This window comes from Ursus maritimus, unplaced genomic scaffold (genome assembly GCF_017311325.1).
Source record: "Ursus maritimus isolate PB19 unplaced genomic scaffold, ASM1731132v1 scaffold_23, whole genome shotgun sequence".
Classification (NCBI taxonomy): domain Eukaryota; kingdom Metazoa; phylum Chordata; class Mammalia; order Carnivora; family Ursidae; genus Ursus; species Ursus maritimus.
The window spans coordinates 41,400,582-41,412,832 of record NW_024424786.1 but is presented as its reverse complement, the minus strand read 5'-3'; the positions used below and the strand labels follow the sequence as shown (position 1 = coordinate 41,412,832).

Here is a 12,251-nt window from a genome sequence, read left to right as displayed (position 1 = left end):
CTTTTGTGTGCCCAGGGGAACACACCTCCCTACCCACCCACAACTCACCACCCATCCCTCTTCTTTCCCCAAGCCATACACGAGGTTCTCCTGTCCACCTTTCCAGAACCAGAGACTGCCAAGATCATAGCCTCCACCCTAGGAAGTAGTGCTACGGATTAAAATGTCTTTGTGCTTGAGAAGTACTAGGAAAATGAGAAATGCAGAATTGGGGTCCTAATAAAGTTGCAGACCCAGCCCCCTCCATTCCCTTGAATGGCTGCTGAATGCTGAATTACAGAAGAAATTGGACAGTAGAGGGTTTGTTTTTTTTTTTAATCCATAGCAGCTAATCTAAAGCTCATTTGTTAGTTTTGAGAAGGACAGAGTTTGCATAACATAGAGTTGTGAGTAGTGCTGGCAAGCATATGTGGTTCTAATTTCCCTAGCCGGGGCCCTAGAAGGGAGCCACGGATGCTAATCTCTCCCAAGGAGCTCTGAAGGGCTCTAGGATGTTCAAGGAACACGTAAATGTTGTAATTAAGAGCTTGTTCCCCAAAGTAAAAAAGAACCTTTCTTTAAAACTCAGCTCTGCTCCTTCCAGCTGCATGACTTTGAACCATGACTTAACTTTCATGGGGCAGCTTCCTCCTCTATGAATGAGGATAACAACGAACCCTTGCCCCATAGGGGCTGTGATGAGTGATGCATGTACATAGCAGGGCTACATATCATAGCTGACATTTATCCAGCACCTATTAGGTGTTCCCTGTAGCAAACAAAAGGAAACAAAGGGGGAGAGAACCATACAGTGTCCTCCTCTGAACTCCTGGGCACTTTGTCTATACTTACCTAAGAATGCATCGCAGGCTTCCTGGTGTATCATAAATGCATCTCAGCTGGAGAGCAGGATTAGGGTCTTTTCATCTCAAATCACCTACTGGGTGTAGGAGGTCGTCTTGTGTGGAGTGGGAGCTCAGAGCAGTTTGTGGAACCAGGAAACGAACTCCAGTTTATACTCATTATTGCCCATGGGGTCCCTCGTCTGCTTCCTGCGGTACCCTGGTTTGTGCACTGCTGCCTCGAGCCGCTGTCAGCCATTGCCATTTTCAGCCCCCAGCTTTGCCCATTGTCCCTCCCTGGAGCCCTTCCTCTCTGCCACAGCACCCTGAGACACTCCTGCCTTCCTGTCTCACTCCACATTCATCTCTTGGGTTCCTGTCTCTCTGCTTCTCCACCACGGCTTCCCCTCTCCCACTAGGGACTGATCTCCATTGACAGAGAAACCAACCACAGCCTTTGGCCCTGAGGAGAGTGGAGCAGATCTAGGCCGAGAGGAGAGAAGGACATGGTGAGTAGTAGGCTCAGTGGTCCTGAGATGCCCCTCACCAGCCACGTTCCCCCTTGCAGGAGCAGAAGGCCACCTACCACCATGAGCAGCACCCTGTCACCCACAGACTTCGACAGCTTGGAGATCCAGGGCCAGTACAGCGACATCAACAACCGCTGGGACCTGCCTGACTCTGACTGGGACAATGACAGCAGTTCAGCCCGCCTCTTTGAGAGGTCTCGCATTAAGGCCCTGGCAGGTGAGGTCAGGGGAGGGCCAGGGGAGATGCTGAGGAGGCTGGGGAGAGAAGCTTGTCAGGGAGAGTCCTCCAACTTCGTGGGAAGCCCAATTTTCTTTTCAGCTGCCAGCTAATCCAGATTACCCCATCAAGCCCCTGGTCCCCAACTGCAGCGCCAAGAACAAACTTCATACAATCCACAATGTTCCCCAGCTTCCCTTCCCCCAAGCACAGGACTCAGCTCTGTACCCCTCTGTCCCTGAGTCATGGTCCTTAACTCTTTTGCATTTAGTCCTGCCATCTCCACCCATCTCTCCCTTCCCTTTCATCCCCTTGTTGGGTCTTCCTTGGTTTTCTCTGTCACCTCTCACACCTGTTCTCCCTCCCAGTGCATTATCCTCCCCGCTCCCTCCCCACCTGTTCTTTCCACCTGCCGCCTGTTCCTCCCATTATTTCATCTACCTGTTCCCTGAAGCAGGTTCCCTCCACCCGCCGCTGGTTTCTGCAGCCGCCCATTCTCCCAAGTTTGCTCTCAACCCACCTCGGCCTCTGCCCTCCCCTACGGCCTGGGCTCTTCCCTCAGCTCCTCTGAGCACAAACCCGTCTGACGGGCCTCCCTGCGTTCCGGGGAGGAGTTGTCATGGCAACAAGAGTGCAGCTGCCACCTGACACCACCAGCGGCTGGCTGGCATGGGGCTGAGTCACCCACACACCCTAAGGCCACCCACCCCGTCTGGCTTCCCTCCTCCATCCCACCCTCAACTCGTCCACCCACCTGCTGGCCTCCCAGCCCCGTGCAGTGGGAGATGCCACAACTACTACCCCATCCGAGGCAGGGCCCCCAGCTTGAGTGGGTGGCCTCCTGGAAGAAGGGGGTGGTTCCCAAACCGGGCAGCACTTCTTACAGGATCACCCAGGGACATTTTTACAAATACAGGTTCCCAAGACCCCTCCTAGACACATTGAATTAGGATTTTTGGACCCATATATGGCCCAGAATGGGATTTTTAAAAAGCTCTCCAGGTAATTCTTCTCAGGTAGCACAGCATCCAAAGAGCCTTGTGTGGTGGCCTTAGCTCTGGGAACCCCTCGGCGTGTACTTTCTCCTGGACCTCTCTGCCCTTCTGACTGAGTCTTCAGGCTGGCTTGTGGAATACTCAGATCAGTGTTTCTCTGGATGAGAGCAGACAGAATAGTGGGTTGTGGACAATGTCACCTCTTGGAGGAGAAGTTTCGCTGGTGGCCCGGTTTTGGATGCATGTTGCCCCTAGAACTGTCATGATGTCTGTGCACATGTCACATGCCACCCAGGACTGTCCCCATGTCTGTGCACACATGCCACATGCCACCTTGAGCTGTCATTTCTCCACCACCAAACTGGGCTCTGCTGAAGAGCCATCTCTGTGTGGGCTTAACCTAGCGCTGCACCTGGCTCAGTAGGTGCCAGGTAAATCATGAATGAAGACCGGAGAGAGGCAAGAGTAGGCTGTAAGGGGCATGAGCTGAAGCCCAGAGAGAGGCCGGAAGAGAATCTGGCAGATGTCCCAGCAGTGGGGTGCACTGGGGGCCCAGGATGGCCTGGCTGAGGAGGGCCTGGTGAGCCTAGTGGCAGGAAAGGGGCCGGAACTGGAGGTGGTGACAAACAAGTGGGGAAGATTCGAACACGGATTTCACAGATAAGAGAACTTAAGCAACCGCCTAGCAGAGTGCCTGGCACCTACTGAGCTGGTTTCGCCTCTTAAAGGATTTCTCTTTCTCCGCCCTCGGAGCTGGGGATCAAAGCTCAGGTCCTGAAGGGGGGACCTCCCGCAGTCACCCCAAGAGGGGCCATCCTTGTCACACTTGCAGACCTTCGGGAAGCAGGCGTTTGATTTGGGGGCCCACGCTGAGCTGCTGGGGGCCCAAGGGGCGGGTCTGCAAGGCGCAGGCAGTTCCCGGCTCGCCCCGCAGGCGCTCCGCCTCCCGCCCTTCCCCCGGCACGGTCCGACCTGTTTGTCGGGAGCCTCCTCGGTCTCCTCTCGCCTTAGCCAGGTGTGCTCTGCCGACTGGCCCCGGAGCTCAGGCGCTCTGCTGGCGGGCGCTCCGTTTCCCCGCCGCTCCGCGACACGTTCCCACCTTTGAACCGACTCCCCGCCGGGAGCCCAGGCGCTCGGGACCCAGGGCTCCGGGGGGAGCGGATCCGTGGCGCGCAGGGCGCGGGCAGGGCATGGCCGGCGGGCCCCGGGCCGCGTGAGAGGCAGCGGGCGGCATGAATGGGAACGGGGTGAGCCGGGCGCACGGGCCCGGCCTCAACGGCGCAGGCGACTTTTACTATGAGGCCGTGGAAGGGGCTCAGAGCCCGGGGGACCTCCTGCTGTCGCCAGCCGCCTTCATCAACCCCGCTCAGTACGCCAGTGTGCTGGAAGGCCGCTTCAAACAGCTTCAAGGTGAGCGGCCGGGCAGATGGGCGCCGGGACGGAGGATCGGAGCAGAGCACGCGGAGCGGGACGCGGTCCGTGCTCGGCCATACTCGGCCGTCTGTGTTGGGAGACAGTGTCCAGCGCGCGGAATAATTACAAGAGGCCAGGGAAACACATGGGTGCTGGCAGAGTCGGGAAAGGCTTGGGGCCCCTGGAAGAAGGGACAGCGTGGTGGCAGCGCCCGTGTCAGCACGCCGGGAGGCGCGGAGGCGCGCAGGGTTTGGAGGGGAAGCACCTGCTGCGATAGCTGTTAGAGGAGAGAGTGCGGTCACCCGGAGGCCGTGCCACCCAGGGCTTGTTCCTATTGCCCTGTGTTTCTGAGTGGGTGTCTAAATGTGTGCGAGGAGCAGTGTGTGCGTGGAAACCAGGAAGTATGTCCAAGGGAGTTGGTGCAGACAGGCTCAGGTGCAGAGCCTGGTCATCCTGGCACCAATATTTCAGTGTATTTCTGGGACCCACTGTGTTTGGGGCGGGGGATGTGTCTGTGGGTGTTGTGGGCACCTTGTAAAGTTACACTTTATCTCTGGTCCTTTACTTTGCCCAGTTTTCTCCTAGCTGCCACCGATTCCGTCTTCCTTTCTTATTCTACCTGTGGGCCAAAATGGCCTCACCCCAGTGCTCCTGGCATCAGGGAAGTCTTCAGGGCTTCAGTAATGGCCAATGCTCTGGGCAATCCCCAGCTCAGGCAGGGTCTGGAGACCCTGAAAGGAGGCCCATAGAGCAGGGGCCTGCCGGTGCAGTTGTTAGGGCCCCGAGGTTGGCCTAAGTACAGGGGTTGGAGGTAAGAGAGACAGGAATAGATGTGGGTGTGTCGTTATGTTTTATGGGTGAGGTGCACAGGAATGTGAAATTCAGGGATGAGTCTTTTCGGTTTCTGAGATGCTGGTGCTGAGAAGGGAAACAAAAGTGACTCTTCAGGCCCCAGCCTCTCCTGGATTGGGTCCTCGCACTGGGCTTCTCTGGGGAAAACAGGCAGAAATCTGAGTGGCTGGAGCAGCTTCTGATGGTCTGGGCCTTTTCCCTCATTTTGTCATTTATAACGTCTAAAATGTTAATTTTTCCTTGGAATCTAAAAAGCAAGCGCTCCTCAGCAGCGTCTCCTGTGGACCAGGCAGCAAGGCATTTCCTCACCTTCTCTGAGATCCGCACCTAACTCTGCCTATTTTATCCCCTCTACGTTTCTCGCGCTCAGTGTTTTCCCTATTCCCAACTTTCAGGATTGTTCTCCTTCTTAGCATTGGAATGTTTTGATGTCCTGGGACTGGATCCCATTGTAGCCAGTTGAATGAACCCACCCCAGAAGTAGAGGAGCCCATCTTTTCTTTAAATTATCCCAGGAGAGCAAGCTGACTCAGGAAGCTTAGAGCCTCTATAATGTTGTGTCCTTCTAATGACCACTTGGAAGAGCTGCTGGTGTAATTTAAGTCCACGCCCTGTACGTCAGCAGAGAGAATAGGCACGCCTCCTGCTGCTCCTGAGCAGCTCTGGGTCTTTCCTTCGGGTTAGCTCATGCCTGGATAACTGTAACTCATCAAGGAGTCACTCACCATTGTGTGCCAGGCAGCTTACGTACTTGTCTCGTTTCATCAACAGGCACGCATTGAAGTAGAGTCAAGTAGTATGCCCGTTTTACAATGAGGATAGCAAGGCTCTGATGAAGTAACAGTGTCTCTCCACTGTTACAGCACAGACCTGAGCCCAGGCCCCAGCCCTTCCCCGTACATCTCACTGCTTCTAATTTCTTTCATCCTTACTTCTCAAAGCCTGTTTGCTCATTTTTCTTTTTTACCTTATGAGCTCATTCCAATTTCTTTATTCCCTCTTTTTAAGTTCGGGATTTTTGTCCTGGGCATCTTCCTTCCCCTCCTCCTTCCCAGACTTCATTTCCAGGTTCTCAAGCACCCCCCCCCCAGCCCCTCAACTCCATCAACTGGTGTTTAGAAGCAGGCGCACTATGCTTGAGGGACAGAAATGACCCCATGTTGCCACCACAGATGAGCGAGAAGCCGTGCAGAAGAAAACCTTCACCAAATGGGTGAACTCGCACCTGGCTCGGGTGACATGCCGGGTGGGAGACCTGTACAGCGACCTCCGGGATGGACGTAACCTCCTGAGGCTCCTCGAGGTGCTCTCGGGAGAGACACTGGTGAGCCGTGGTCACAGAGGGAGGAGGGAGCCCAAGAAACAGTGGTCGGGGGACAAGCTGGGAGTCACCCTTAGAGAGAAGAGTGACGGCACAGGGCAGGAAGCAGTTGGCTGCCCTCTGCTCAGAGGATGGGTTCACTTTGAGAGGCTCTGCTGCCTGGATTAAATAGGAGCATTGCTTCACGGCAACAGAAACAGTGGCCCCATTGAAAACATTTCTTTCCCCACCCACTCTGGGTGCAATTAATTCCCTTGGGAATCTTAATCTGCCCAAGCCTTCTCTGGAACCTCGGCTTTGGCTCTATGAACTTTGGCCCAGGCTTGAGGGCTGCGCCTGTATTCCTGAGGGGGGCCACAGGGAAGGTGTACAGAGCAGGGCCCTGGGAAGGCTAAGATGGAAGGAGGAGGAGGCGGCCCATGGTCCCATGTCATTGTGTCACCTATCCCTCAACAGCCAAAGCCCACAAAAGGCCGCATGCGGATCCACTGCCTGGAGAACGTGGACAAGGCGCTGCAGTTTCTGAAGGAGCAGAAAGTGCACTTGGAAAACATGGGCTCCCATGACATCGTGGACGGAAACCACCGCCTGACCCTTGGGCTGGTCTGGACCATCATCCTTCGGTTCCAGGTACCCCGGCACAGTGTCCTGCAGAGTGTGCCTCACACATCGGTGCCATACCGCGAACAGGCACGGCCGGTCCATGGCATGACTGATAAAAACCCAGAGGGTCTAGAACCTCCTATAGCAGTTTACGGTTGCTGTGTACCCAGGCACCCGACCCGGAGACTCTCCTCCTTACACAGGGTAGAGACCAGGGAGGGTGTTGTCCAACTTCTGTGGCAGGTTCCCTGTGGCCTGGTCTGTTTACTGGCCACATGTGGTAGGACCACATGTTGGTCCACAAGGGACTGGAGATTTTACAAACTGGACCGACCTTCACCCCTGAGTGTTTGAGAACTGCACGTGGGGCCTGGTCATCTGTCCACTCCTCTGCCTCAAACTCTGCTTGCCTCCCTAAAACGTCACCCTACTGCTTCTTCTGCTCCGAGCATAAGCAGCCCAATGTCCTCATACCATCACAGCTCTCCCGGTTGTCCCCTTACTCCCCGGGTATAACCTCTTCTGCTCCTCCCAGCCCCGAGCAGAGCACTGTCAGTGCCCCCCTGGAAACCCAGCTCTCAGGCAATGCTCACCCATCCACTCGCAGTTCCCCACCTGGAGGAGCCAGCGTCCTTCTCTCTGAGGAGCTTCCACTCTTCTGACTTCCCCACCCCCCCATGCTGCTGCCTCAGATCCTTTTGAACCAATGTTTTGTGGTTACTAGCCCAGGAGGAAAGGTGCCCTGGCTCTGTCCCGGCACCCCTCTTATAGGTGTCTACAGAGCAGTTTCCTGCTGTGTATCGCTGAGAATCTCCAGTGACTCCAGGAGCCCCTGTTCAGGGAGTGAGGACCTCCCTTCTTTCCGTAGATCCAAGACATCAGCGTGGAAACAGAAGACAACAAGGAGAAGAAGTCGGCCAAGGACGCGCTGCTGCTGTGGTGCCAGATGAAGACCGCGGGGTGAGGCTGCCTGGGGACCGTGGCCTTGGAGGGTTGGATGCTCCGAGGCTGTGCGGTAAAGGAGGGATGGGTTCCCGGAACCACAAGCTGGGGATCCATCCTTGAGTCACAGACCGGGGCTAGGCCCTACTCCCTGTTCTTCCCGGTCTCCGTTTATAGGTATCCCAACGTCAACGTGCACAACTTCACCACCAGCTGGAGGGATGGACTGGCCTTCAATGCCATCGTGCATAAGCACAGGTGAGGAGCCGGGGTCGGCGAGCCCGCCGAGCTGCTGGGTGGGCTCATGGCCCCGGGTGCACACACGCCTCGACAAACCATGAGATGGGCTACATGGCAGTTAGGAGGGGTGAGCACTCAGAGAAGAGCTGGGATGTGGGGGCACCACGCTGCACAGAGGCCGGTGATGGGAGCCAGGGGGGTGGGAGCCGTGGGTGTGGGTTTAGGATGTCTGGTTCGGGACAAAATGGAGTTGGTGACAGGGATAAAGACAGGGGTGGCTTTTCTTTTCCTCTTTAGGAGCTCATGTGCCCTTGATACCTTCTATATTCCCTCCCCTTGTAGGCCGGATCTGCTGGATTTTGAGTCTCTGAAGAAGTGTAACGCACACTACAACCTTCAAAACGCTTTCAATCTGGCAGAGAAGGAGCTGGGGCTTACGAAGCTACTGGATCCCGAAGGTGGGGCAGAGTGATGTGAAGAAGATGCTGTGGGGTAGAGACAGAAGACAGATGAGTGGGTGCCGGGGCTGAGGGCGGGGAGTTGGGGGGAATGACTGTTAACGGGCATGGAGTTTCCTTTGTGGGTGGTGAAAATGTTTTGGAATAGATGTGGTGAGGGCTGCCCAACTTTGTGAATGTACTTTGTGAAGTCTCCTGTAAAAGGGTGAATTTTATTAAAATTATATCCCCCCCAAAAAAAGCTGTAGGAAGAGGGGCAGCCCTGTGGCAGAAAGAGCCCTGGAATGTGGTTCTCTGCCAGCCCCACCAAGGAGCAGCTCTGTGACTTAGAGCTGGTCGCTTAGCCTTTCTGTGGCTCCTTTTCCTCGTCTCTAAAATGAGAAGATTGTTCTCTGTGGTCTCTAAGGGCCATTCTTACTCTAAAATTCTATAGTTCTAAATTAAGCTGCAAGACCCTGAGATCTTACCCAGCTCTGGCCTTACGGTCAGTGGGACCTGCTGACTGGCTCCTGTGGTTCTGATCTTAATGCTGATGAGACTGGCAGCGGCCCCTGGGCTCTTATTTTGGACCTGGCGCTGCACTCGACATGCTTTGATTAACTCAATCCTGACAACACCCCCTGGAAATCGGGACCATGATTGTCCTCAGTTTATGGAAGAGAAGATGGGGACCTTCCCACAGGATTAAGTGACTTTCCCGAGGTCATACAGTGGGTGGAGCAGAGATCCAAACTCCAGACCTGTTTCCTCAGCCATGTCTCAGGGAGAGCAGTCTTGGTGCCGCCAGAAAAAGGAGGCAGAGGAAGGCCACGCGGCTTCCCTGCTGGAAACGCTCCTTCCTAAGCTCGCTGGGCAGACTTGGGTCTCGGTTATTTTCTCCCGGTTTTCCATCCCACCATAGCCCCGTCTCAGGCCAGAGTGACACATATCAGCTAACTAGTGGGGGAAGTCGGGCAAACACAGGTTCCTGGCATTTGAGAGACACAGTTACGATAAAGAATGTTTAAGTAACGCGAAGTCTCCTGTAACTTTATAACCTGATTTCAGTGGGTCCTTCTTGCCTGTGGGCTTTCAGAGGGGGTCACAAGGGCTTCCAGCCCTATAGTCCTCCCTATAGGTAGGATAGAATCTACCGAATGTGGGCGTAGAACCCAGGCATTTCAAGTCCCAGCCTTGGCCTTTGTGGTAGAAGCTGATTTGTCTGAAGGACACTCACCTCCTTGGACTCACAGCTGAACTTTGGGATCGAGGTCAGAAATAGCCATGACCGGGCCCTGAGATGGCCCTGAGAACTGCTGGATGCTCGCTGGGCCCATCCCTCTGAACAGCCCAGCTTCCGGAAGCTTAGTTTGTATCTTCCATCTTGCTGATCCCGAATCCACTGTTTTCTTAGACGTCTTTCCAGCCCCTAAGTACAAGATTCATCCCCAAATGGAAATACTGTTTCTTTTCTTGCCTGTCCTGCCCTCAACAGCTAATTTTGGTCTCCATTGGAAACACTGGGTAAAAGCCTCCCCGGGCTTCTGCATTTTGTCCTCTGCTTGTTTGTAGAAGGGGGGAAAAAAACTTAGCTTTTTCATGTCCTCTTAGTCCAAATGATTGATTTGTCATTTTGCCCTAAGAGGAACTGGCAGGATGTCAGTCTCTGAGGGCTGAGGTGCGGGGCCTTGGGATTGGGGTCAGCGATCCAAGTTGTAGGTGTTCTTCTGGGAGGCAGGTTTCTAATCTCTAAACATCAATGCCTGAGCTGAGTGGTCCTTTCTCTCAGATGTGAATGTGGACCAACCAGACGAGAAATCAATCATCACTTACGTGGCTACTTACTATCACTACTTCTCCAAGATGAAGGCCCTGGCCGTGGAAGGCAAAAGAATTGGCAAGGTACCCATGGGGCGTCAGAACAGAGGTCCGGCCTAGGGGTCTCCCTCCCCGAAAGCAGAGACAGGGGAGCTGCAGGGCCGGGCTAGAGACCCCGTGGGCTGGACCCCCTTGTTGCTGTCTCGCAGGTGCTGGACCATGCCATGGAGGCCGAGCGCCTAGTGGAAAAGTATGAGTCCCTGGCCTCGGAGCTGCTGCAGTGGATTGAGCAAACAATTGTGACCCTCAATGACCGGCAGCTGGCCAACTCCCTGAGTGGGGTCCAGAACCAGCTACAGTCCTTCAATTCCTACCGCACCGTGGAGAAGCCACCCAAGTAGGTGCCCCTGGGCCGCCCCCGCTGCAGCATGCCGACCCTGAGCCATGCTGATGGCAGAAGCAACCTAAATTAGGGTGGCCTTTTGGGAGGGAAATTTGGCAGGAGGGTAATTTGGCAGTGAAGACAGAAATGCAGTGAAGGCTCATTTCCCCCAGTTCAAAGTGCCAGAAGCAGTTCCAAGATAAATTTTTAAAATAATGATACCATTAAAAAAAAAAAAAAAAAAAGGTTATGCTGCAGAAGTGCTTACTATGGTAGGTAGAGTCCACGCAATCCACTCAGATAAGATTACTGGCCAGGTGTCCCAGAACCCAATCCCAGCTTAGGGATGGGGGAGATTGGATCTGACGGGCAGGTCATCACCAGCCACACGGGAGTGTGGCTGGTGCCGTGCACACTGCAAAGGTTCGGACTGTTTACCTGTCTTAGAAATGGACTTTTTTCAAGTGTGGGATCGCCAGTAGGCAGCTCTGTGCAGTACATGCTACAACTTCTGTCTGCCTATTATTGAGCTCCTTAGGAGTTAATATGCTTCAGCTCCAAAACTAATACTAATCCAGAAAACATCTGTTCCTACACATTCCAAGAATGATTTGAGGTGTGCCCTTTGTCCCAGAAAGCCCTCTTCTGGGCACCGAACAAAGATAGAGCTTCCAGGATGTTCACTCACCTGACCTTTGTGAAAGAGTAATAAGTCACGGGAGAGCCGCTGAAAATAACGTTGAAGAAATGCACTTACTGACATGAAAAGACATTCATGAAACGGAAACGAAGAAGCAGTTTACAGAGCTGCTGATTTGTAGACGGCAGGGAGCAAATGGCTAAGTGTTCAGATTCAAAGTACCTAAGTTCAAATCCTGGCTCTGCGGTCGAGCAGTCGTGAGCGTTGGGCAGCTTATTCAGCCTCTCCGTGCCTCTGTTCTCGCATCTGGAAAATGAAGGTGATAAGAGAACGCGGTAACAGTGAGAACCAGACGTGAGCAGGGCCTGGCTCGTGGTGGGTGAGTCCTCAGCAAACGTCAGCCGTGGTTCTGATATAATCCCATCTGTGTAAAATTACGTTCTTTTTGCTTTGCCCATATTTTCTGGCTTTTGCACTGAGACCATGTATGCTTTGATGAGAAGAAAAGCACCACAGGACACCTCGTTTTGAAACGTAGAGTCCCGGGGCCTGTGTGGCCTTTGACTCTGACCCCAACCCATCCTCCTGCCTCAGGTTCACCGAGAAGGGGAACTTGGAAGTTCTGCTTTTCACCATCCAGAGCAAGCTGCGGGCCAACAATCAGAAGGTCTACACGCCGCGCGAGGGCCGGCTCATCTCTGACATCAACAAGGTGCACAGCCTTCTCCCCGCCCCACAGATGTCCCGTCCTCGACACCAGCCCCCACTGCCCTGACTGGAACGCTTGTTCCCCTTCCTCCTCCCTCTGTCTCTCCATACAAGTGCACATCATAAAATCAGACCCTAGTCCTTTTATCTTGCTTGGCATGCCCCCAATTCACTCTCTCTACTTTTGTTTTATTTTTTCACAGACAACATTGTAAGATGGATATAAGTAATAGGGTTCACCCACAGTCCTGCCACCACAAACAAATCCAGTGGTTTTCATTGTTCCCTTCCCCCTCCAGTCCTCATCTGTCAGCAGACGTGCTCCACGGCAC

At 54.1% G+C, this 12,251-nt stretch overlaps 1 protein-coding gene across 1 annotated transcript in view; it reads left to right on the top strand.

Annotated features, from left to right (window-relative positions):
- The first annotated feature begins 1,396 nt into the window (after positions 1 to 1,396).
- Positions 1,397 to 12,251, top strand: part of SPTBN2 (spectrin beta, non-erythrocytic 2) — a 31,912-nt gene continuing 21,057 nt past the window's right edge. Inside the window, exons 1-9 of the mRNA XM_040639474.1 lie at positions 1,397 to 1,568; positions 6,001 to 6,152; positions 6,606 to 6,779; positions 7,621 to 7,712; positions 7,872 to 7,952; positions 8,277 to 8,392; positions 10,161 to 10,273; positions 10,399 to 10,586; positions 11,806 to 11,923. Of these exons, the coding sequence (XP_040495408.1) occupies positions 1,412 to 1,568; positions 6,001 to 6,152; positions 6,606 to 6,779; positions 7,621 to 7,712; positions 7,872 to 7,952; positions 8,277 to 8,392; positions 10,161 to 10,273; positions 10,399 to 10,586; positions 11,806 to 11,923 (1,191 nt within the window). The 5' untranslated portion in view covers positions 1,397 to 1,411. The remainder of the gene's footprint in view (positions 1,569 to 6,000; positions 6,153 to 6,605; positions 6,780 to 7,620; positions 7,713 to 7,871; positions 7,953 to 8,276; positions 8,393 to 10,160; positions 10,274 to 10,398; positions 10,587 to 11,805; positions 11,924 to 12,251) is intronic.